The sequence below is a fragment of the Dermacentor silvarum genome, chromosome 4, assembly GCF_013339745.2.
Source record: "Dermacentor silvarum isolate Dsil-2018 chromosome 4, BIME_Dsil_1.4, whole genome shotgun sequence".
Lineage (NCBI taxonomy): Eukaryota > Metazoa > Arthropoda > Arachnida > Ixodida > Ixodidae > Dermacentor > Dermacentor silvarum.
Window position 1 is genome coordinate 215115867 of NC_051157.2, and position 26551 is coordinate 215142417.

A 26551-nucleotide genomic window follows, 5' to 3' on the forward strand; every position below is an offset into this window, starting at 1 on the left:
GGGTTCTTTATATTGGTTCTCATCTGAAAAGGGGGCCCTGTGGAGATTTCGGACAACCTCTGAGTGCCCTTTGTCCCCACCACAGCTTTGTTGAAATAGTCTAGCATCCGCCGCTGCTGTGGGAGGTAGACGAGTGCTGCCGCCGGGTACCTATACCGGTAAAATATGCACAAGCGTGCTCTACGCCTGGTTTTCGTCATCTAACGGAGTTTGAGACGCTGGGAAGGAAACCCACCTATTGGAATTTGGCGGCATGGAACCCCCAGACTCCTTTTTTAGCTGTTTGGGGCTTTGTATGTCTCGGTTCTTTCGCAGCAAGTATAGCGGTCTGTAGGAACCTCTCCCAAGCAACGCACCCATGGAAAGCCGGATGCCTGGCCGGGGGGCTGTTTGTACCTGCCTTATAAATCGGTAAGTGTCCAGTGGTGTCTGTAGGAACCTCTCCCAAGCAACGCACCCATGGAAAGCCGGATGCCTGGCCGGGGGGCTGTTTGTACCTGCCTTATAAATCGGTAAGTGTCCGGTGATGTCTGTAGGAACCTCTCCCAAGCAACGCAACCATGGAAAGCCGGATGCCTGGCCGGGCGGCTGTTTGTACCTGCCTTATAAATTGGTAAGTGTCCGGTGGTGTCTGTAGGAACCTCTCCCAAGCAACGCAACCATGGAAAGCCGGATGCCTGGCCGGGGGGGCTGTTTGTACCTGCCTTATAAATCGGTAAGTGTCCGGTGGTGTCTGTAGGAACCTCTCCAAGCAACGCAACCATTGAAAGCTGGATGCCTGGCCGGGGGGCTGTTTGTACCTGCCTTATAAATCAGTAAGTGTACGGTGGTGTCTGTAGGAACCTCTCCCAAGCAACGCAACCATGGAAAGCCGGATGCCTGGCCGGGGGGCTGTTTGTACCTGCCTTATGAATCGGTAAGTGTCCGGTGGTGTCTGTAGGAACCTCTCCCAAGCAACGCAACCATGGAAAGCCGGATGCCTGGCCGGGCGGCTGTTTGTACCTGCCTCATAAATCGGTAAGTGTCCGGTGGTGTCTGTAGGAACCTCTCCCAAGCAACGCTCCCATGGAAAGCCGAGGAAGACGACGCTGCTTGTCCGCTGGCCGCTTCGCTCCTGCCCGTTTTCAGCGAAAGGTCGGGTTTTTCTTCCTTCTGGCACTTGCCGTTTGTTGGACGTCTTCCGCGAACGTCTCCTGCTCCCGGACAGGCCAGAATTTCAGCCTGGGAGGCCTTAACCTTGCCTAAATCTCCTTATTTGCGGCGGGCCCTTGGCCGCCCAACTGGCTGATGGCCCGTACCCACTAGCGGGGCATGGCAGATGTTCGGCCTCCGGCTGCTGGGCTGCCGCCGAGGGATGGCCTCCTTCCAGCGGACGCCTCGCCACGCTCGAACGACTCTGTGTTTTCGTCGGACGGAGACCGCGTGCTAGCCGCAGTGGGTGCTGGGCTCCGTCCCGGGGGCGCGCCTGCCGATGCTGCTGCTGATCGTGGGGAACGGCCTGATGGCGTCGGCTTGCCCCCTCTTCCGCTCGTAGCGTGGTGGATGAGGCTTTGTCCACGTCGTTCCACCGCGCTGTGGAATGCGAAAAGCTGATCACGGACATTTTGTTCGACACGAATTGTAAAATGACCAACAGCCACCGTTCCCAGATCCTCGGTCATCTTCGTCAGCTTGTGCAGGAATGTGCGGACATGCGGGCTGTGGCAGCGCGCCAGTGCGGCAGAGCGGATGAGCTCCGGGACCAGCTGGCACAGGTTCGCCTGGCTGGCTCTGCGGTCCTACAACCTGCAGCCTCTTCAGGCCCAGCAGACTTAACGTACGCTGCGGTCGCCCGTGGTGGTCTTCCGTGCACAAGACACCGCTTGGCCTCACGGTTTTGTCGGACGATCTCGCGTCAGTTCAAAAACTTAAAACGCTCATTGAACAGAACCCGGTCACTAACACCGCAATGTCGGTGCGCTTGGTACAACAGCGTAAGCGGCATGTTAAATTGACCGGGGTGGACCCTGATGTCCCGGCTGTAAATATCGTGGCGCAGATTAACTCGCGCAACCCTGACCTCCGGCTGGACCCGTCCACTTGCGAGGTTCGAGTTTCATTCAGGGAGCGCTCGGGTAATTTCACCCACGTGGTGGCAGTGGATCCTCCTGCGTACCGGTCGCTCATGAGTCGCGGGCGAGTTTCCGTGGGTTGGACCTCGGCTACGGTGGTGGAGGACGTGCACATACCCACGTGCACGTTCTGCGCTACTTATGGTCACGGCCGCCGTTCGTGCCCTGTTCGGCAGCATCCCGAGAGGGCGGTGTGCACGCGATGCGCGCGCCCGCACCTCGGTGAGCAGTGCACGGTGCGCATGGGGGATGCTGCTGTGTGCTGCAGCGAGTGTCGCCGCGCGGGCCAACCCAGTTCTCATCCAACAGGGGATAAGGCCTGCCCTCTCCTGATGGCCAGGGTTGCGCGGTTGCGCGCTCGTACTGACTATGGTTAGTTTGCTTGTCCCGGCTTCCGTGGTGCGGCGCGGCGGTCTCCTCGCCCTCGCGGCTGCCGGGGGTATTGGGTCGCGCATGCGGCCCTGCAGGAGTCTCCTCTTGGCGCCGTGGGGGTGTTGGGGATCGCCGCGCCTTTTTCCCCGTCTTCATCTCGGTGTTCCTCCTACTTTCCTTCTCCCTCTTGAGTGTTATCGCACCTCCTTCTGCCTCTTTCGTTCCACCTTTCTCATTCTTTCTGCCTGGGTGGGCCGTGAGGCTGGGATTTCTTGGGTTGCGGCCGGGGTTGATTGGCGTCGAGGGGTGGCTTGTCCTGTTTCGGTATGCGCGCCGGCACTCTCTCGTCCGTGCTTCTCACCTGTCGGCACCACGTTCGTTGCCCTCAACCATGGCTGACGCCTCGCCGCTTCGCTTCCTACAGGAAAACCTCGCCAACACGCGTGATGCTACACGGCTGTTGGTGCAGCACATGGTTGAGGGTGACTTTTCGTTTGCACTGGTGTCTGCCGCGCACACCCGCGACCACAAGATTCCCCACGTGCCCCGCGATATTACAGTGTTTCACTCGCGGGAGCACCCGCGTGTTGCTCTCCTTGCGCGGGCCCCTACATTCGATCTATTTCCTATATACGTATCGCAACTGGTCGTGGCCGTCAGGTGCGAGCGAGCCGCACTTTCGTTCGTACTCGTTGCTATTTATGCGCCGCCCCATCGCCCTCTCGATCCCTTCTTGGACCAACTGTGGCAGGTATTTTCTGATGGCTCAGCGCGATCGTATATTATGGGGGGCGACTTCAATGCGAAGCATGCGCTGTGGGGGCCCGGGCCCGGAGACGTGCGCGGCGCGCAGCTCGTGCAGTTTGCCAACGCTAACGCCCTGCAAATACTTAACAGCCCCGCGTCGCTGCCCACTTCTGAGATGCCGTACGCTCGCTCATGGATCGACGTCACGTTGGCGTCTGTCTCTCTCGCGAGCGCGGGTTTCACTTGGCAGGTCTCCGACCGTGACAATCTTTCTGATCACCGTTACGTCGAATTTACTCTCTTCGCTGCAACGCGAAGTCTGGAGCGTGTCCTTAGAACTACGCAAGAGCCCAAATCCTCGAATCTCTACGATTGCATCCGTGGTTCGAGAGAGTTCACCACGCCTCTTTATCATCTGGGCATGCGCTCGATAGCGCGGTCGGGCATTTCTATGAGATACATGAGGCGCTCCGTCGCCGCAACCTGCGTAAAGCTAAACCGCGTGGCGGCAAAGCAAATGCGTGGTGGAGCCCTCAGCTCGCTGAGGAGAGACTGCGTGTGCGCGCGATGCGTCGTCACTTTCAACGGGCCCGCGACCCTGATCTGCGATCGTTTTACAGGATGCAATATGCGTCGGCTTTCGCAGCTTACAAGCCGCAGATTCGTAGGGCCAAAGACGCCGCGGATCGCGCGCTTTGCCAGGATATGACGGCTCGAAACCTTTATGGTTCGCCGTTCAAACTGGCGCTTGAGAAATTACACTCCGCGACGCTCCTCCCACCGCTTGAGACCTCGCCCAACGTAGTCACGTCATCGGTGTTGGCGTCTGCTTCACTGCTGTTGAGTGAGCATGTCGCGACGGATGACCCGAGTTGCGATACCCCCTTCCACGCACGACTTCGCGCGCTCGCGTGCTCTGATTACCCTCCCGTAACTGACGATCACGCATTTACGCTCCCGGAGATCGAGCATGCGCTGTTTCAGGGCAACTTACGTTCGGCGCCGGGGTTGGACGGGCTCACCGGCATGTTCGTTCGGAATCTGTTTCGTATTCACCCTTCCTTTTTTCTTGTTTTGTTTAATGCGGCCCTCCGCCTGGGACTTTTCCCTACGTCCTGGAAAGAAGGACGCATTATTTTCATTCCCAAACCTGGCCGGCCGCCTCATTTACCCTCTGCTTATCGTCCTATCGTGATGAACTCCTTATTCGGCAAAGTACTGGAACGATTACTAAATTCCCGGCTTTACTTTTTTCTAAATTCTAATCACCTCCTTCACGATTCCCAATTTGGCTTTACACATGCCCGGAGTGCCCCTCTCGCCCTGTATGTCCTGAGGCAGCACCTGCTCTCGCTCAAGGCATCAAAAACGCCCGCCGTTCTGATCTCCCTCGATTTTCAGTGCGCTTTCGATAGCGTGTGGCACGCAGCGGTGCTGTTCTTTTTGCGCAGACACCGCTGTCCGGCCAACTTATACCACCTTTTGTGCTCTTTCCTCTCGGGACGGCGGGTGGTGTTCCGGGTGCGTGCGGGTGAGGTATCGGCTAGCCCGACGATCGGCAGTCCGCAGGGCTCCCCCATCAGCCCCTTACTGAGGAATTTGATCGTCCGCTCCCTGCTCAGCCTTCCCATGCCGGACGGCGTGCACTTGCAGGCGTACGCGGACGACACCATCGTGCTGCTGTTTGGCACCTCGTGCCTGCAGCTGCAGGGTCTGGCAGAATCTGTCTTATCCTTGATTTGCAATTGGACCCGGCAAAACAAGGTCAAAATTAGTCAGTCAAAATCTTTCTTTGTCTTCAACAATGGGCATATTGGCACTTCCAAGAGGCGGCCGTCTATTCGTCTAGACGGCGCTTTTCTAAAACATCAAGATCACATTAAACTTCTCGGCGTGGTCTTTGATGATAAGCTTAATTTTCACGCCCATGTTGACTTTATCAAGACTAAAGCCGAGGTATTGATTACTCGCTTGCTGAATTTCGTACGTCTGCATTACAGGCTACGTCCCGTCCTTTTACGACGCCTTTATAGACAGGTTCTGCTCCCTGCTGTTGCTTACGCATCGCCGGTGTGGTGGCCCGCTTTCCCAACCTCGCACCTCACTGCTCGTGTGCAGTCGGTTCAGCGCTCGCTTCTGGTGGCGTTGACGGGCGCCTTCGACACAACTCGTACGTCGGCATTGCAGATCCTGGCCAACTGCCCACCACTCCCATTGGAGCTGGATCGCCTCAATGCCGAATTCTCACTATTGGTGTTGCGCCAGGTGACTCATTTCGCAAACGAGTCGTTTGACCCCCGCAACTTGGAGCGCCCGTTCGACCCGTGGTCGCGCCATCCGCGGGAGCTGTGCCGATTCCGGTTCTACCGATTAACGCCCCAACAGGACTCACGTGTGTGTGCCACACCTGCGTACCACGTGTTCACGGACGGTTCATATACGAGCGTGTCTGCGGGCGCCGCTTTCGTGGCTTTTAACCCACGTGGTCGTCTATGCGCTGTCCGTAAATTCAAGGTTATAAACGCGTCAGGCGCCTACAGCGCGGAGGTAGTCGCCTTCACTGAGGCGCTTCATTACCTCACCACGCTGCAAACATCCACGCCGGTGCACATATACACAGATTGCCTTTCTTTTCTCCTTGCCCTCTCAAACATCCGTGACGTTGACGCTCGTGTTGTCTACTGCAAGCACGCGTTAACGTCGCAGAGCGCTGCCGGGCGCCATGTCTACTTGTACCACGTCCCGGGTCACTGCGGCGTCCTCGGAAACGAGCTCGCGGATTCCGCTGCTTCTTCAGCGGCCACCACGGGTCTTTTGCGGGAAGTTCGTATGTCAGTACGTTCGGTCCGGGCCCGTATCCATCGCTTGTCCCGGAATGTGTGGCATGGCGTCTGGAAACGCGAGGGCGCCGGCACATCCATGTATCATTGGCTCCCCAGCGTTCACGATATTCCTGAGTGGTGTCCTCCTCACCGCTCGCTGGTGCACCTCTTCACGGGTCATGGGCATTTTGTCCCCTACCTATTCCGTTTCCGTCTGCCCGCCAATAATCTGTGCGCGTGTGGGACGCAGTGTGAGGACTTATCCCACTACTTGCTGGCTTGTCCTCACACCGCACAGATTGTTGCTGAATTGCGTGGTGCGGTTCGGGTTGCTTCCATCACCCCACCTACTTACCCACTTTTACTGCGCTCGAGGAAAACCCGCGCATTACTTATTCGCCTTTCTGTTCTTATAGCTCGGTCAGTTCCCACCTCACCTCCCGCCCCAGCTGTTTTGCCCGACGCCTTTTAATTTTTTCTCTTTCACTTTCATCTTCATATTTTCACATATTACTTTTGCATGGTTGTTTCTGGCCATCGCCACTGTTTATGCCAACTATGGCGGGGGGAACCCCGTGGCCGATGCCTTAAGCTGCATGCGTCATCGTCATCGTTTACTGCTCCCCCTTTCTACCCTCTTCCTGTGTTTTCTTTTCCTGTCTGTCATATTTCTTGCATTTCTCTCTTGGTCTTTCCCTTTTCTCCTTTTTTTCTCTTCTTTTTCTATTTAGTCCTGCCGCCACCCGTATGCCGCAGAGCTGCCCACCATCAACTGGCCGCCTCCTGCGGTTCCTGGCATCAGCAAGGCGCTGCCCCACGCGTGGCATTTCACGTGTCTTAATAAATGAGGTCGGGCGGTTTCCGTGGATCACTGCCGGGGACCTTTTTTTTTTTCCTTCTTTCTCTCTCTCTCTCTCCAGGAGCTTGTTTTGTTTTCTGCGTTCTGCCTTTCTACCATGTATTCACTGAGCGCCGGCACTTCGCCTTTCATAATCGACTGCTTTGTCTCCGAGACCATTTTTTTTTTCTCGTTTAATTGGCTTTCTTTAAATCTCTGTTTGGGTTGCTTCTGTAACCCCTTTTCATTTATTTCCTATTGTCTTATACCTGCCATACCTCTTTGGTGGTGCGGGTTTGCCCCTTTTTATTTCATTTTTTTTCCAACTCCGGGGCAAAGAAAAGCCATGGAAAGCCGGATGCTTGGCCGGGGGGCTGTTTGTAGTACCTGCCTTATAAATCAGTAAGTGTCCGGTGGTGTCTGTAGGAACCTCTCCCAAGCAACGCACCCATGGAAAGCCGGATGCCTGGCCGGGAGGCTGTTTGTACCTGCCTTATAAATCGGTAAATGTCCGGTGGTGTCTGTAGGAACCGCTCCCAAGCAACGCAACCATGTAAAGCCGGATGCGTGACCGGGGGGCTGTTTGTACCTGCCTTATAAATCGGTAAGTGTCCGGTGGTGTCTGTAGGAACCTCTCCCAAGCAACGCACCCATGGAAAGCCGGATGCTTGGCCGCGGGGCTGTTTGTACCTGCCTTCTAAATCGGTAAGTGTCCGGTGGTGTCTGTAGGAACCTCTCCCAAGCAACGCAACCATGGAAAGCCGGATGCCTGGCCGGGGGGCTGTTTGTACCTGCCTTATAAATCGGTAAGTGTCCGGTGGTGTCTGTAGGGAACCTCTCCCAAGCAACGCAACCATGGAAAGCCGGATGCGTGGCCGGGGGGCTGTTTGTACCTGCCTTATAAATCGGTAAGTGTCCGGTGGTGTCTGTAGGAACCTCTCCCAAGCAACGCAACCATGGAAAGCCGGATATCTGGCCGGGGGCTGTTTGTACCTGCCTTATAAATCGGTAAGTGTCCGGTGGTGTCTGTAGGAACCTCTCCCAAGCAACGCAACCATGGAAAGCCGGATGCCTGGCCGGGGGGCTGTTTGTATCGGCCTTATAAATCGGCAAGTGTCCGGTGGTGTGAATCGAACCCTGCACCTCCTGCAGCCGAGACGGGCTTCCTACCCACTGGGTCACGACTGTGACAGCTGGACTCTCTAAGGCCGGCTATGCGTAAGTTTCGAATACTACTCAGAAAATATAAAACAAGTGGAGTAAAAACTATTAAGGTTCAAGTAGACACTTGTTCAAGCAGACACTCACTATTACGTGCTTTTCCCGCACCCTATATGGCTTTTGGATTGAATACGGAACATCACGGCGACGACAACAGCGAAAATTGTCCTGGAGTGTCGATATAATCGCTTTTGCCATAAAGCGATAAATAGAAAAGTGTAAGCACAGTATGTATATATATATATATATATATATATATATATATATATATACATATATATATATATATACATATATATATACATACACATATATATATACATATATATATATATATATATATATTTAGTGTGAGCATTATTCATACGCTTCATATTCTCATCTGTACATCACCATTTTGGGGCCTGGTAGCGGGGCTCTCGCTCGGGAAAATAAATGAGAGTCTGACTGCCTAAACCTTGTCTCACAAGTGGTGGAGTCTGCTGTCCGGTTCCTTCGTCCTCTCGCTGCCGGTCTCTCTCCAGCTTCACTTACGCTACATCCCTGGAGCTCCGCTCGGGTCGCCGCCTCTACCAACTACACTCGACCATGTCTCAAGACCAGCAGGCCACTACCGCGACATCCACCTGGCCTACTCCGGCGGGAACCCCTGCTTGGACGGTCACCACCCCTCAGAAGGATCCACTGGTGTTTGCTGGACTTCCCGGTGAAGACGTTGAAGACTGGTTGGAGCTATACGAGCGCGTGAGTGACTTTAACCACTGGAACGAATCTGAAAAACTTAGGCACGTCGCCTTCTACCTCACCGGCGTCGCAAGAACTTGGTTTTATAATCACGAGCTCAATTTCGTCAACTGGAGCACGTTTAAACACCACCTACGCCAGATTTTCGCAAATTCTTCTGTCCGCTCAGATATTGCCAAGAAGAAGCTTGCTGAGCGTGTCCAGCGCTCGGGCGAGTCGTACACTTCGTACATAGAGGACGTGCTCACCCTCTGCCGCTGCGTGAACACCTCGATGCCAGATATGGTGGCGGCCTCCACCATATCGTGAGGGAAGAGATAGCTGCCGTGACCTGTCCACAAGTCCCGAGCCCGCAACCCACCCCTACGCCCACTTACGCCCAGGTTGCCTCTATAGTGCCACCCTCCCGGCAGCCATCACAGCAGGCACCTACGCCAACTTATGCTCAGGTTGCCTCCCTGGTGCCACCCTTGCAGCAGCCACTACAGCAGCCGCCTGCAATGCACGGGTCCCTGAATCCCATCACTGCGCGACCACCACCTCATGAATCTTACAACGCATGGAGCCCACCTCGACCTGTTTGCTACTATTGCGGGATCCGTGGCCACATTTCAAGGTTTTGCCGGCGCCGTCAGCAAGATGAAAGGCGTGGCTATGACGGGTTTGAGAGGGATGAGTTTTCTGGCCCGATCCCACAACGGCGGCGTTCTTACTTCGATTATTATCCGCGATGTTCCCTATCTCCGCAGGAATTCAACGCTGCCGGTTCCTTGCGTTTCCCGCGCCGTCGCTCTCCATCACCGATGCGGCGCTCCTCTTCCCCTCTTCGACCGGCTACTTCGTCCTCCGATCACCGCCCGGAAAAATAAATTGTGCAGCTTCAGGAGGGAAAGCTGCATCCATCGGACAACGTGAAACTCCTCCGACGCGCCCGTCAAATGTACTTTTGGTGTTTGTTGAATGTATACGGACTGAAGACTTGGTTGACACGGGTGCATCGCTTTCGGTTATTAGTACTGACTTGTGTTCTCGATTGCGAAAAGTGAAGACACCATATAATGGCCCTCCCCTTCGTTGTGCTAATGCAGTTCTTGTTCAGCCCTTCGGTGTTTGCACTGCACGTGTTTTCATTGATGGTATCCTTCAACAAATTCAGTTTGCCGTGCTATCTTCGTGTACCTACGCCATGACTTTGGGATGGGACTTCCTGTCCTCAGCGTCAGCTTTCATCTCTTGTCGCCAGCGCACTATTCATATGAAGGACACTTAATCTTCGTCCGCTGTCGATGCTCACACACTACGTTTCGTCACGTCTACCGACTGTTTAATTCCCGCGGGCAATGAGCATATCTTAACGCTTGCTTCCGACACTATTGTTAATGGTGATGTGTTTCTTGCACCCAGCAGTCACTGCATCTCTAGTGGGCTTAGCATTACTCCTAGCCTGGTGCGTTTTCAGGACGGTAGAACGTTCGTCGCTGTTCATAACCCTACTTCTTCGCCAGTTGTGCTCTCCCAGGGCACCACGGTGACTTGCTTTACTGACACCGAACCTCTTTCGCTAGTACCTCTTCACACCGAATCACCACCTTTGTCTACCAGTACTGATGATCATGCCGCAGCCACTGCTCTAAAGGACACGATAAATCCCGATTTGACTGCTGCCCAGAAAGAAGACCTTTTGGCCCTACTGCAAAAACAGAGCGCCTTATTTGACGTTAACTCAAAACTTCTGGGGCGCACTTCTGTCGCAGTGCATCGCATTGAAACCGAAGGCAGTTCTATTGTACGCCGCCGCCCGTATCGCGTGTCTTCCATAGAACGGAAAATCATTGCGGACAACGTTGACGACAAGCTTAAACGAGACATCATTCGGCCATCGTCCAGTTCTTGGTCGTCTCCTGTTGTGTTGGTCCGCAAGAAAGACGGCTCTGTACGATTTTGCGTCGATTATCGAGCACTTAATAAGATCACGCGCAAAGACGTATATCCGATGCCAAGAATCGACGATGCCATTGACTCCCTCCAGGGCGCTGAATATTTCCCAAGTCTAGACCTCCGATCTGGGTACTGGCAAATACCCATGGACGAAGCGGACAAGAACAAGACAGCCTTTGCAACGCCTGATGGGCTTTACGAATTCAACGTCATGCCCTTCGGTTTATGTAATGCTCCTGCAACATTTGAACGCATGATCGATACAGTTTTACGCGGCCTTAAGTGGAAGACCTGTCTGTGTTATTTAGATGACATCGTTATTTTTTCTACAACTTTTCGTCAGCATGTTAAGCGTTTGGACGAAGTTTTCACATGCATTTCCCACGCTGGACTCCAACTCAACACAAAAAATGCCATTTTGCCCGAAAGAACATCAAAGTGTTGGGGCACCTTATCATAAAGATGGCGTTCGACCTGACCCCGACAAGGTTGCTGCCGTGCTTCGCTTCCCTCGCCCCGAAAATCAAAAACAATTAAGAAGCTTCTTGGGCCTGGCATCCTACTTCCGCCGCTTCATCAGTCATTTTGCTGCTATGGCGTCGCCGCTGCACAAGTTGCTGACGTCGGGCACTGCTCTCACTTGGACAGACGACTGCGAGCTTTCTTTCCAGGCCCTCAAGCAAGCCTTGACATCCAACCCCGTCCTGCGTCACTTCAATGAGAACGCACCAACTTGTTTGCACACCGACGCTAGTGGCCATGGGATCGGTGCTGTCCTTCTACAGCGTGATACCACTACACGAGAGAGAGTCGTTGCTTATGCCAGTCGCGCATTAACGGCTGCCTAAAAGAACTACTTGATAACAGAACAGGAATGCCTCGCAGTAGTTTGGGCCATACAAAAGTTTCGACCATATCTTTATGGACGCCACTTCACAGTCATAACCGACCACCATGCCTTATGCTGGTTGTCGTCAATGAAAAATTTGTCTGGACGCCTTGGTCGCTGGGTGGTCCGATTACAAGAGTACGATTTTGACGTTGTCTACAAGTCTGGGAAAAAGCATCAAGATGCCGACGCTTTGTCTCGCTGCCCCCTGCCACTATTATCTTCGAGCACGTCTCTCCATTGCTCACCACTTGATAATGCGACTAAGTCTCCACTTACGTTATTACCTCTAGCGGTTACTGACACGCCATCTCCTAATCGCGGAACTCAGTTCGCCTCGTGTCAACGTTCTGATCCCTACTGCAGCAGCATCATCCAACGCCTCTGCGGTACTATTTCTGCACCAAATGCCCGATTACGTCGACAACTGCGAATATTTAAGCTCGACAACAACGTGTTGCATCGCTACATTTACAACACCGACGGCCCCCGCTGGGTACCTGTTCTTCCACGTTCGATGCGCACGCAAATCCTTGAAGCCTTTCACGACGACCCATCCGCTGGCCACCTGGGTTTCCACAAAACATACCACCGCGTTAGGAGCCGTTTCTTTTGGCCAGGCATCTCTACCTTTGTGGCCAAGTACGTCGCTACTTGCGTCCAGTGTCAACGGCGGAAACGACCGACTTCACCTCCTGCTGGCCTTTTACAGCCCATCCCATGTCCCGAGACACCTTTTGCCATCGTTGGAATTGACCTGGTCGGACCTCTACCCATGACGCCAGCAGGTTATCGATGAATCTTGACAGCTGTCGACCACCTCACACGGTACGCAAAGACCGCACCTCTACGCTCTAGTTCCGCCTCAGACGTTGCCGGCTTCTTTCTGGATGCCATTGTGCTGCGTCATGGTGCACCTCGTGTACTGTTGAGTGATCGCGGCAAGACTTTCATGTCAACAATGATCGAAGAAGTACTCAGAGCATGTGGCACAGTTCATAAGACGACATCCGCGTACCACCCCCAGACAAATGGCTTAACAGAGCGATTTCATCGCACCTTGTCTCACAATATATATATATATATATATATATATATATATTGTAAAGGAAAGAACAGGAGACAGAGACACAGCACCCGTTCACTGGGCCGGCTGTTCTATTCCCTTCCTCTTCTTTTTCCCCGTTTTCCCCGTGTTACCGAGCTTGTGCTTCCACTTCATTACACTCGGCCACACTGCATTTTTGAAACTCAGTGCACAACCACATCAGATTTGTCGGTGGACCCTCTTCTTGAGACGAGCCACGTGGACGGCGAAATTGTTCTTTCTTCTCCTGTCCAAGGTTCCCTGTTGATCCAGAGTGCGAACACGCCAAGTGTTCTTCCCCAGGCATTCTGTGATCACAAAGGGACCCTCAAATTTCGCGCAAAGCTTCTTGCCCGGTGGTCGACTACCTCGTTGGACCCACACCTCATCTCCTATCTGGCACTGCGGCGCGGGACGATGGCGACGGTCGTAATGACGCTTTTCAACGTCTTGGGCTCTCGCGGCACTCTTGCGAGCTTCTTCTCGAATATTGCGGCATAATGTCTGTCGCGCGACGGGGCGTCCAAATCTGATCGGGGTATCCAAATTGAGCGCGTTAAGGCGGGGTAACTGGCCATAGACTATTTCGTACGGCGATGTCCCAGCTGAGTTCTGTAGTGAAGTGTTCATTGAGTAAGCAGCAGCCTGGAGATGTTCGTCCCAATCTGCTTCTCCCGGCTTACTATTTCTGCAGTAGGGAGCCAAACGTGCTTGAATTGTCTGATTAGCTCTCTCCGTCAGGCCGTTTGCTTGCGGATGGTACGCTGAGGCATAGTGGTGCTCAACTCTTGCATGGCGTAGGTAGGCACGGAGTTCGGAGCTGCGCAAGGTGGGTGCCCGATCGGATATTAGTTTGGTCGGAAGACCATGCCTCAGTTCAAATCGGTCTCTCAAAAATCTTGTCACGTAGCTGAGTGCCAGAGAAGGCACGGCTTCCACCTCCACAAATTTGGATAGATGGTCAACAGCAATGAGGATGTAGCGATTGCCAGCCGCTGTCGTTGGTAGGGGGCCAACATGGTCGATGCCAACTGTGTTAAATATGGTAGCAGGAGGTGGAATGGGTGTGAGTAGCCCAGGCTGGCACCCTGGAAGCCGCTTGTGTCGTTGGCATATTTCGCAGCTAGCGACGTAATCACGAACACTCTTACTCATTTTGGGCCACCAGAAGCGCTCCTGTACTTTTTTTAGTGTCGCTCGCTGACCTATGTGTCCGCCTTCAGGTGTATCGTGGATGGCGTGAAGAATACCAGGCCGCAACGAAGCAGGGATGACTAGAAGGTGTTCTTCAACTTGCCACTTATTCTTCCATAGACGACGATAGAGAGTTGCGTCACGCACGACAAATTTGTTGCTGTTCTGCGCGTCCGCAAGTGAAGCTATGATAGCCGCCACGTCAGTGTCTTGGCGTTGGGCCTCGGTGACGTCTTGCTGTGAAAATAATATCCAGGCTTCCTTCATTCTAGACGAGTCGTCCCCACTAGAATTTCGCGACAATGCGTCAGCCACTTGGTTTAGAGTACCGGCGCGATGTCGGACGCTGTAGTCATACTCCTGTAGTCGTATTATCCAGCGTGCAAATTTATGCTTCAGGTGTTGCTTTGAGAACATCCATGAAATTGCAGCATTATCTGTTACCACCGTGAAATGCCGACCAAGCAGATGGTGTGGGTAGCGCGACTGTGCTGCAGTGGGTAGGAGTCCGGTATAGTATGCTTGTTGAGCTCTCTATAATCAACACAGAACCGCAAAGAGCCGTTTTCCTTGCGAACAAGGACAACAGGTGCGGACCAAGGACTGCACGACGGTCTAATCACGCCAGCAGCCAGCATCTCACTTACTTGTTCGGCAATGACAGACCGTTCACGTTCAGCATACCGTCGCATTGGTATGCATATAGGTGGGTGACTGTCTGTCGGAATGCGGTGCTCAAGCAAGTCAGTACCGGGTAGTTGAGCATTGTTGTCGGCAAACAGGGCGCGATGTTGCTCGAGAACGCTAGAAAGGGTCTTCCTGCCGGAAGGCTCACCTCTCTGTGACTCAGTCGGAGGCGCGCAGGAGGTTGTGGATCGCAGCATAACTTTACCGCCCTCAATGTTCAGTTGCACGTCGTTAGCAAGGACGTAGTCCGCGCCAAGAATGATGTCGGCAGGCAAGTCGTCGAAGACGGGCCCGTCGCGTAGATGCTTTGTACCAGCGGTTGTGTGTAGCCGCAGGTCAATGGTGCCTACTGGCTGTACGTTTCCCCCTAGGCATCGCAAGGGTGCCTGAGTCCAGGGATGGAGATTGGCAGGCGCGTGCCGCCGAAGCAGCGCTGAACGCTCAGCGCCTGTGTCTACAAGCGCCGTCAGCTCTCCGATACCGTCGACGTGAATTGACACCAACGGCCTTGTGCTGCTCTGGTATCGCATTTGCTGTCTTTTGTCTTGCACCCCGTCGCTAGTGCAGTGGCTAGCGTCGCCAACGGAGGGGCTTCCACACTGCATCAGGGGAACTTGAGAAGTAGCACACGGCTGTGTGGTGGCAGCCCGACGCCGTTTAGCTGTGTCCTGTAGCACTGAAGCTTTGCGGACGAAAGCGTCAGGCGTTGTCTCTAACGCATGCACGGACAGGACGACAGCATGCGTGGAGTCGTGGATGCCATCTATGACATACTGCTTGGCCGCTGGGGAAGCCCAGGTAAGGTTGCAGGTGCTAAGGAGCCACAGCTTGTCGTAAATGTACTCGGCTATGTCTTCATCTGGAGCTTGATGGCGTGACCGCATCTGCATAAAGCGAGTGTCATAGGCGCTTGGCAAGTTCTCGAAAGCAGAGAGCAGCGCCGCGGTCCAGCTGGACCAAGTTGGATAGGCTCGTCCTTCAAACAAATTCCAAGCCTGAGCTGCCCCTCGGAGACTACCTTCTGCCATGGACCGCTTCACGGCGTCTGTCCACGTGTAACGATTAGCTACAGACTCTATGGTACGCACCCAAGTTACAGGGTCCTCGTGGAAACCATAGAAATCAGGAAGAGTCGTCGGTGCTTGCAGTGAAAGTGTGCTTTGTCCGACGACTGAAGCAAACGCGTCGGTCATTGTCTGAAGTCGTTTTGAGACAGCAGAGAGGGCTTGGTTGAGCTCACTAGCGCCGTCGTCCGCGAGAGCCACTGAGGAGGCCTGGACGCCGTCTCCGGATGATGTGGCGAATACTTGCGGCGACGAATGCGGTCCCGGTAATGTCCGTCCGCTTGCGATGCTCGGGGCCAGATCTTCCGAAGTCTCATTATTAGCCGACTGCGTCATCTTAATGAGGAGAAGCAGAAGTAAACAAGGCGTTCTGGCGGAAGGCCGATTGTCTGTCTGCTTCTCCTCATTACAATATATATATATATATATATATATATATATATATATATATATACATGGGTAGGTTTCGCAAAGCAGGTCGCCCCCCCCCCCCGGCAAATTAAAACATTCCGCCTATGCAGAGCGGTGCCGTGCGCCTCTTGCATACCACGATCCCACCCTTGTTCTCGTAATATATGTGCAGTGTCGGCTCCGACAAAAGTGCGTCAGTGTCAGCGACTTGGGCCGATTTTATCTAAAACCAGCCGCACAATCGTTACGTGCTTTGTGTTCGATGCTTTGCAGTATTCCGGTGTGCTTTCGAGGCTGGTAAATTTATGGAAACGTTGGCGCTGATCATGTGGTGATGTTGAATGATTAGCCTTAACTTCTATAACGTTCCACTTGGGCTATAACAGACAGGCTCCAGGCCCCGTCGTCAACCTATGATTTATTACCGGTCCCCAAAATTGAAGTGTACGCTCCTTTCTGCCTTTCTCCTCTGTCAGAATGCGGCCGCCTGAACCTGCAAAGCAAACTCTTCACCTGGCGCGAGGCATCATCGTGTTTTAGCAGCTGAGTGCAGCCATGAAGCGATGAACGCTGATACGATGCCAAAGCGAGATAGGCAGCGAAACTTGCAGATGCGGGTGTTACGTCGTGAAGTTGTTGTCATAATTTGATGTGTCGATAGCCAAGGCTTCTTTCTGCATTTCTTGTTTAGGGCTGCTTCTATAGCTCTCCGTGCCCTCGACAATGATCCTATATGAAGGAAGCACGCGTTTCGTTCGCGGTTGGCGCGTGAAGACGTCGCCGACGAGCCCTTTAGACGGTATGAGCTGCCGACAGAGACGATACTGAGCGTATGTCCGGCATTCAAACCGCACCTGTAACCGTGCTCCGCGCGATCACATACCATCCAGATGGACATGTGGGTCTTTCTCTAATAAGGTGGTGGTGATAATGTTGCTACAGGCGGTGTTAGCCTGGCAGACCTGGCCGGCAATTGCCCCGCCTGAGGGTCTTCTACAGCGTAAGCTGTTATGGGCTCATTACAATCGCCGTTTCGTGTCGCGATGAGGCCGCCGCCGGCGGCCGCGTAACCGCTATCGCCGGAAACGCGAAAAAAGTACCCGATTCTCGCCGGGATCGAGCCCGCGCCTGCTGCGTGGGAGCCGGATACTCTACCACTGAGCCATGCAAGCGCTTGCTATCAGGCCGCAGAAAATACCCTAAGGCAAACGCAGGGTGAGACGACTCGGGCCTACGCCATCTAGGTAAGATGCCTGCAAACGCAGCGTCCGCAGGCGCAGACGACGATATGCGATTCAGACGAGGCGCACAATCAACGCGCTCCCGAGCTGCCGAGCCTCCGCCAGTATGGTGGCGCCATCTAGTTAAGGTGCCTGCAAACGCGGCGTGCCCTACATATAAGTTGTAGTTGTAAGGTTTGATCGGGCTCAGCAGACTGCTGTGGAGAGAGCATTACAAGCCGCAGCTCGCCGTCGAAAAACGAGAACAGACTGCCGCGAAAACCCTGTTGTGCGCGGTGCCCAAATTGGAGCTACTCTTGAGCCGCTGCACCAGCTTATGCTGTGATTGTGCTGCATGTGCCACGCAGGCCTGTGACTTTTTTTTGCACCAAGTATGCCACCATGTGTCCATCAGTCCTGTTCCTCGCAGAAACTTCGTGAGGAGGATGCGTGACACTTCCATTGCTATTCGTTTGACGGTGGTGCCGTGAATGAGTGAGCGTGGTTGCGCTTGTCGGCGCTGTAGCAGACGCCCAGAAAAGGAAGCTGTCGAATTGTGGTGTGTATTCATTTGCCGTAACAATATAACCTTAACTACAGATGCATGATATGCGATCATGCAATCAGTTGACCGCGCTTCTTTCATTTCTTGTCGCGTAATCCGAGCTTTGCGTCCTCATGCTCTCATACGACGCTGTAAGGTAAATGCGCTGCTACTTCAGTTGCCCACTTATCTTAGCATAAGAACATTTTGGCGAAGAAATTGCTTACGAACAGCGCAGCTTAGCGAATTCCGCCCCTGCGGCTCTTGCACTGTTTTAAAGCACGAAAAGTGAACAACTAGCTCTAGACAACACCCTACGTAAATAACATTGGGTGCGAATAGAAAAAATTACTTCAATTTAGCCTACTTAAACCAACATCTTAGAAATAATTATTAGCGCTGTGAAGACGGAGCAGGAGAGCAAAAGCAAGTAATGACTTCACCTTAACGGCTTTAATGCACAGTTTCAACGAATATAATTGGAGTAATAGAAACACAGTATAGCACACAAACGATTACTGTGGCTCTGGACAAATGTACTAGGAGAGAGGTAGTCCAGAACCTCGCTGCAGACACCGCCATCTTCTCGTGGACAGGTTTGTCTGTACAAGGCGTGCAAGGTCGTCTTCGTTCGTTACATACAGAATTGTCTCTTGTGTCCTCCTAAATACTCACGCTGACACCGACACTCTCAGAGTATATGTGGCGCTCGATACCGCGCACATATTCACAAGTGCCGAAGATGCGTGGTAGCGCAGTTGTTAGAGCGGCAAAATTCAAATCGCAGATTGTCGCAGAATTTCAATAAAGGTTGCTGGAGGGCTACTTGCTGATGCTTTCTTTGTAGCAGGAGTTTTGAAAGTAGTTTGAAAGGAGTTACAACTAAATGCACATATAAGCAGAGTGAAAACCAAGCAGGAACGGGAAAGAGTGCTGATGTTCAGAATCCTGAGTTCAAACTCACCACTTTGTGTTCACTACACTGTGTGCTTTCATGTTTTGTACCAGTGCTCCGAAAAATTGTGTCAGATCATCATCATCATCATTAGCCTATATTTATGTCCACTGCAGGACGAAGGCCTCTCCTTACGATCTCCAATTAACCCTGTCTTGCGCAAGCTGATTCCAACTTGCGCTTGAAAATTTCCGAACTTCATCACCCCAACTAGAATTCCACCGTCATCGACTGCGCTTCTCCTCCCTTGGTATCCATTCTGTAACTCATGATCCACAGGTTATCCATGTTACGCATTACATGCCTTGCCCAGTTCCAGTTTTCCCTCTTAATGTCAATGAGAATATCGGCTATCCCCGTTTCCTCTCTGGTTCATATTGCTCTCTTCCTGTCTCTTAACGTTAGGCCTAACATTTTTTGTTCCATCGCTTTTTGTGCGGTCATTAACTTGTTCTCGAGCTTCTTTGTTAACCTCCAAGTTTCTACACCTTACATTAGCACTGGTAGAGTGCAATGATTGTACACTTTTGTTTTCAACGACAGTGGTAATCTCCCTGTGAGGATTTGGTTATGCCTGCCGTATGCACTCCAGCCCAATTTTATTCTTCTCTAAATTTCCTTCTCATGATCAGGGTCCCCTGTTAGTAAATGTACTCGATAAACGTACTCCTTTAGACACTCTAGAGGCTGACTGACGATGCGGAATTCTTGTTCCCTTGCCAGGCTATGAAACATTATGTTTGCATTCTGCATATTAATCATCAACCCCACTCTTAGACTTTCTAGGTTAAGGTCCTCAATCATTTTTTCTAATTTGTCCCCATTGTTGCTGAATAGGGCAATGTCATTTGCAAACCGAAGGTTGCTGAGATATTCGCCGTTGATCCTCACTCCTAAGCCTTCCCAGGTTAAGAGCTTGAATACTTCTAAGCATGCAGTGAATAGCATTGGAGAGAGTGTGTCCTTGCCTGAACCCTTTCTTGATAGGCAACTTCCTACTTTTCTTGTGTCGAAGCAAGGTAGCTGTGGAATCTTTGTAGATATTTGCGAAGATATTCACGTATGCCACCTGTACTCCTTGATTACACAATGCTTCTATGACTGCTGGTATTTCTACGGAATCAGATGCATTTTCATAATTTATGAAAGGCATATAGAGAGATTGATTGTACTCCGCATATTTCTCGATTACCTGATTGACGACTTGGATATGATCCATCGTAGAGTATCCCTTCCTGAAGCCAGCCTGTTATATCGGTTGACTGAAGTGTTGCCCTGATTCAATTGAAAATTATCTTGGTGAATATTTTATACAATATTGAACGCAAGCTGATGGGTGTATAATTCTTGAATTCTTTAACGTCTCTCTTTTCATGGATTAGCATAATGTTGGAGTTCTTGCAGCTTTCTGGTACACGAAGTCGGGAGGCGTAAAAGGGCCGCAAGGTTTTGTAGCATAATATCTCCTCCATCTTTGAATTAATCGACTGTTATTCCATCTTTTCCAGCAGCTCTTCTCCTAGTCATGCCTTGCAAGGTCCTTCTAACTTCATCGCTAGTTATAGAAGGAGCTTCTGTATCCTGTTCATCACTATTTCGAATGAAAGCAGCTTGGCTGTTCTGAGCACAGTACAGATCAGTACCGAATTCTTCTGTTGCTTTTACTATGTCATCGAAATTGCTGATGATATTATACTGCTTATCTTTCAGTGCATACATCTTGCCTTATCCTATGCCAAGTTTTCTTCCCACTTATTTCATGCTGCGTCCATATTTTACTGCTTCCTCAATATTTTCTACATTATAATTTCGAATATCCTTTACTGTCTTCTTGTTGATCAGTGTTGACAGTTCAGCAAATTCTATCTGATCTCTTGAGTTCGACACTTTTATGCTTGGTCATTTCATTATTAGTACCTTTGTTGCTTGAGAGAACTTACCTACTGGTTACTTTGGTGCCTTACCTCCCACTTCAATTGCTGCTTATGAGATCAGCCTAGTTACGGTGTCGTTCATTACCTCTACGTTGTGTTGATCTTCCTGTTATAATGCTGCATATTTGATTGTGAGCACCAGCATGAATTGTTCAGCGTTTACCCTTACTGCATCCAGACCCGCCGCGGTGGCTCAGTCAGCTAATGCGCTGCGCTGCTGAGAACGACGTCGCGGGATCGAATCCCAGTCCCGGCCGTGGCAGCCGCATTTCGATGGAGGCGAAATGCAAAACCGCCCGTGTGCTTGCATTGTAGTCCACGATAAAGAAGCCCAGGTGGTCAAAATTAATCCGGAGACCTCCACTACGGCGTGCCTCATAATCAGAACTGGTTTTGGCGCGTAAAACCCCATAATCCATCAAATCAAATCAACCTTACTGCGTCAAGGTTGACCTGTTTCTTCTTGACGAATTATATTATTTCCATCTTCAAATTAAGAGAAATCCTAGACACAATCCTACGTCCATAAGGAAATAGTGACATCGTCAACCCCACTCTTACACATTCTCGGTTAAGGTCCTCAATTATTTGTTGTGATTCGTCCCCATTGTTGCTGAATAGGACAATGGCATCTGCAAACCGAAGGTTGCTGAGATATTCGCCGTTGATCCTCACTCCTAAGCCTTCCCAGTCTAAGAGCTTGAATACTTCTAAGCATGCAGTGAATAGCATTGGATAGATTGTGTCTCCATGTCTGACCCCTTTCTTGATAGCTAACTTTCTACTTTTCTTGTGAAGAACCAAGGTAGCTGTGGAATCGTTGTAGATATCACGAAGATATTCACGTATACCTCCTGTACTCCTTGATTACGCCATTGGGATTTAAACTTGTGTATCTGACACACAAGTTTAAATCCCAATGGTGGTGGCAGCCCAAGCTTTGTTTTTATTGCCTCCATGGTGAAGGTGAGGATGTGGACTCATTCATTAGTACGATGACTATCATCTTAAATAAAAGGACGGAAAAACACAGAAGGGCAAGTTTACAACACATACGATGCGTAGTAAAAGCCAAACACGCCCGTATGAGATGGTTTTTTTGACAAGGGTAACTTGTCAACGAAGTGCTTTTGTGGTGAATGGCACACGATTCGAAGATCGCAGGTTTTGGCGTCTGCACGTATCGCCTACCGATCTCACATTTCTTCAGGGCATCGCTAATATGGGCGGCAACACAACAGTGGTGCCACAACTCTATGGACACCATTTGTTTGAATACAGTGCTTCCCGTTCAAGGGTAAATGTTGACTCTGTTTTCTCCTACAAGCGCTTTGGCCATAAGAACAGTGCTAAGAGAATAAGTAAGCGGGGATTACAGAGCTGCGGTAGTCCGAGTGGGAAGCCCAACTATTGTCAAAGTTTGTAGGCGCTTCGAACTTCCGGCCTTAACAATCGCGACACAGAAGAAAGAAAAAAAAATGTATTCAGTATGTAGCACTCCCTACTAGCCTGTATCAATACGTATTTATAAGCACTGTTTGAATCGTTGTCTCATAAAACTAAATAAATTTGGCATATGTAAAGAATTCTGGGGTTGAATGTAAAATCATTTGCACCCTTAAGAAATATTATAGCAAACCAATACCGTCATTCATATACTTACACCTTGACGTTTGGCCGTCACGTGTTCTCGCTAGTTTCAGCTCATTTGGTAATAAGGGCACTAGTGTGTAGCGTCGGTGCATTAATTTATCAATACCCAGCCGAAAACATATGCATGGCTTCAGTTAAGGTGTATTCGAAATGTCGAATGCTCGATACCTCTTTGACTGTGCGATGGCCATGCTTCTTGATGAATTCCCGAAACGCTTCACCACACTCGTTTTCTGCTGTTGATAGCCACTCTGATGCTTCCTGGTTGAAAAAAGAGATAAGCAGGACCTTGTGAAGTATGGCAGTTGTCTTGCACAGACCAATTATCTCAGGCAATAATTTACGCTTTATGTTGAGTTATGTTGAAAGTAGGGTAGCACGTGTATGTATGTATGCGAACAAGCGCGAAAACGATCGCGTGTTGCATGTTTAAATTGCTCAATAAGCAGATCTAAGTATATATTTTACAGTTTTTTACTCATCAGATAATGTTACAATGAATCTATTAGTCTTCTGCATTGTGATCTAGATCTATTTACAACTATCGACACTAAACAGCAGCTGCAAACATTTCTCAAGACACCTCATCCACAATCATTGTGCGGCATGGAAACATCAACGTGTTTGAGAAACGCTGGCCATTCGCTAATTTCCTCTTGCGCAGTCACCACGACAAGTCTTCAATTCTTCTGATTGTTGTATCAAAATTGGCATCATTGTGCCTATAACATGTGGCAGGATATGCAGAACACAGTACACAAAGTGGTACCGACAGCTGCTGACTTGACCATACCGAGCTTACAGTAAGGCCACGTCAGCACACCGCAGAACCTAAACTTGCGCATCACTGGATATACGCTTGTACACTCGGCCGCCAAAGGCAAGCGAGCGTTGCGCCGCTAAAAAAACTGTAACGCCCAAGCTGGGAAAATGCTTTATTCCCACTCAATTTTTGACGACACCTTCGATGACTCCAAGGTAGCATCGTACTACGCACATTGCAGACACCATGCAGCCAACTCGCAGAAGTTGCTATGCAATGTTCGAAATACACCGAATCACGCTCCCGACGCTGCGCTACGTAACAAGGGGGACGAAATATTGCGCGATCTGCGAGCATGTGTCAAACTGCATCCTTGCGCTCTCTGACGAAGCAAGGGCCCTGTGTCGAGGCATGGCACTGCGCTTGCGTGCCGTTTAGTGCCTGCCAGTATACACGCCCACCTCTGGAACGCATGGTGTCGGAATCGCGATGGGTTCAAAATACTACGCTAGGAGATCTGAGCACCTCTGAACAATTGCAAGATTCCTGAATTTGAGTGAGCTTATTACCGGAAGCTTTCACTCGTTTCACGTACTGTTATAGGAACATCATACAGTCGTAAAGCTACACGCAGCATTACTCACCTCAACACTCATGTTGAGGAAGTGGGTCTTGTCCGGCGACTCTCTCAGCAACGAGCCCAGCTCCTGCGTCATATTAAGCACGATTTTATATTAAAATCTGTGCGCTTTCCCATTCTGTACCCAGCTTTGCATGCCGATGTCAGCAAACGTCATCATTTAATTCCAAGAGGCCCCATAGGCCTATGGAATGTACAACATTTGTCGATAACCTTATAGAATATTCAGAAAAAATAAAGATTACGTTTAAAACGTCATCTGACAGAGATCGTCAAACTTGGTCGCCCATTTCCTTAAAATGGTTCGAGAACTTCTATTACAGAAACTTCCGAAGCATTTGTTTGATGTTGACGATCACGTACATCGGTACGCTAAAGTAAAAGCGATTACGCGGAGACCTATAACGACATCAAAGATCATGTAAATGTGAACTTAGGCGGGTCAGTTTCTTTTATTAGTGTAAATGATGCAATGGGGTTCAGTACAAGGCAGTAGCAATGCGTTCACGCAGATGAATTCACGCAATGCGTTCCGCGCGCCTTCCGGTTCCGGTGCCCTTCACTCTCTCGCTGTCGTCTGCTCCCAAGCCATCTCCTACCACCCTACCACCGGCTGCTGAGTTGCATGCATGCCGCCAGCAGCAATTTCTTCTCAACCGAAACATCAGCTGCGATGCCATGGAACCAACCAATTCATGCATCGCGGACCAGCCCCCCAACTCGGGAATCCAGCCAACCCAAGTGAGAAGGGATACTACGACCCCAGTGCAGATGAACAACCAGTCGGGGCCCGCATCTACTGCTCCCGAACTCACGGCGGCACAGATGATGGACATCACAGCCCCACCCCTAGCAAGCACCCAATCATCGCTACAACCTACTGCCTTCGAATCAACGGACACTTATGCCACGCACGGCACAGTGGTCAGTCGATTTTATTCTCCTAACCCATTTGACGTACTAAACCCCAGCAACAACCACATCGGCGACAGCAATACTGCCCCGACACCACACTTCCAAGCAGTGTGGAGCTCCTGCGCAGCGGAAGCTGACAACCGCCCAGGGCAGCAGCAGCAAAAACGCACCAAAATTCAAGCATCAAGTTTGAATACTCCTTCACAACCTGTGCCTCGCACACGCCAAACGGTCCGGCTCTGACCTGCCGAGCGTTTCGCCCTGTCTTAAAAATACCTCGCAGAGCACTGCAGGATCTTGTCATGGCCATCGGAGGCCCTCAAACCCAAGATTACCGCATCCGCATTCAGCCCAAGGCGAATATCATCGCCATTGACGCATGGAACCACTCTGTCATACGCAGTTTCCTCGGGCTAACAACCATTCAAAACGGAGTTCGAAATTTCTCATTCCGCCCGTACGATGCAACGCCGCCAGACCACGCGACGGGCATATTTCATGGTTTCGACGTTAAAGACTATGGCCCCACGTTCCTCGCACAAATCGCCTGCCGCACGGCCCGGACCCACAAGCCGGCTGCCGTACGTCCGCTCGACAGCCAAGGCCGGAACATGCTTGTCACTAGTAACAACTTGATGAGGGCTAGTTGGTTCATAGTTGAGCGAAGGTATGAACTAACAGCGCGTAATGAACAAAGACGAGAAAGGAACGAAGACCACAGGACAAGCGCTGTGCGCTTGTCCTGTGGTCTTCGTTCCTTTCTCGTCCTTGTTCATTACGCGCTGTTACTTCATACCTTCGCTCAACTATGCTTGTCACATTCGCCGGGCCTACACTTCCACGTTTCATCACTTACCGCCTACATCACAAGCAGATTACTCCGTCTCGCCCTAAGGCGATGGTCTGCACCCATTGCCCCCTGCTCGGACACACCCACGACGTGTGCCCGACAGAGACACCATGCTGCTACACATGTGGCCGTCCACCTCACCATGTTGAGATAGATGGTTGCGATGAGCCTCCTTTGTACAGAAATTGTCAAGGCCCGCACATTTCCACCGATAGCTCTTGTCCATTAAAGAAACAGCTCACGAAGCAGCGTCGTTCCCAGCACGAGGTATACGCATCGCTCGGCATCGCCAATCGCCGCCACCCACCCGCACCAATGCTCCCACAGCACCGACCAATCATAACAGTGCAATAGTTGTTAGCACAACTCAACCAGGCGACCACAGATCCCAGTCTCCGCCTCCATTGAGACGCGATACCACTGACTCGGTGGAGTGGCCAAGACTCCCTGACCACCCAAAAATTCATCAGGCAGCAGCCGCGACTACAACAGACACCAACAGCCCGTTCATTCTCACAATAAAGTGGCTAAGAAAGCAAACTCACCAAACTTGTGTGCACAGACACCTGCACTCTCTACGCCAGGCGCATCAGCGACACGGGTGCCGCAACCAAAAGTGATGGCCCCTATGCCCAAGCCGTACCGAGCAACCCTGGCAGCTCCTTAGGAAAGGCTGAACCATCGCCTACAAGACGAACTCACTCGCCTAACCACCCAGTTCACTCAAACTGTGGAAAATGTTTTCGCCAGGATGACGAGAACCATCTCGCTCCTCCTAAACGTCGTGGCACATCATGGCTTTACAATCTAAGGCAAGCCCTTACGCTATCGTTCAATGGAACTGTCGTAGAATCCGCAACAAAAAAGCCGAATTCTCTCTTTGGATTGCCCAAGACCCAGTCCCGGATATTATATTGCTGCAAGAAGCTAACCTCTCGCCACTCACCCTGTG

At 51.3% G+C, this 26551-nt stretch overlaps 1 protein-coding gene across 5 annotated transcripts in view; it reads right to left on the bottom strand.

The window, feature by feature from the left end:
* The window catches only part of LOC119449227 (putative phosphoenolpyruvate synthase), a 614437-nt gene that overhangs the window by 99292 nt on the left and 488594 nt on the right, over positions 1 to 26551 (bottom strand). For all 5 annotated transcript variants that reach the window (XR_007466614.1, XR_007466613.1, XR_007466615.1 and 2 more), the window contains exons 29-30: positions 23839 to 23901; positions 22600 to 22692 (exon numbers count right to left, since the gene is read on the bottom strand). Coding sequence is in view for 2 of the 5 variants with exons in the window: in XM_049666356.1 (XP_049522313.1) it covers positions 22600 to 22692; positions 23839 to 23901 (156 nt within the window). In the remaining 3 variants the exon portion in view is untranslated. The remainder of the gene's footprint in view (positions 1 to 22599; positions 22693 to 23838; positions 23902 to 26551) is intronic.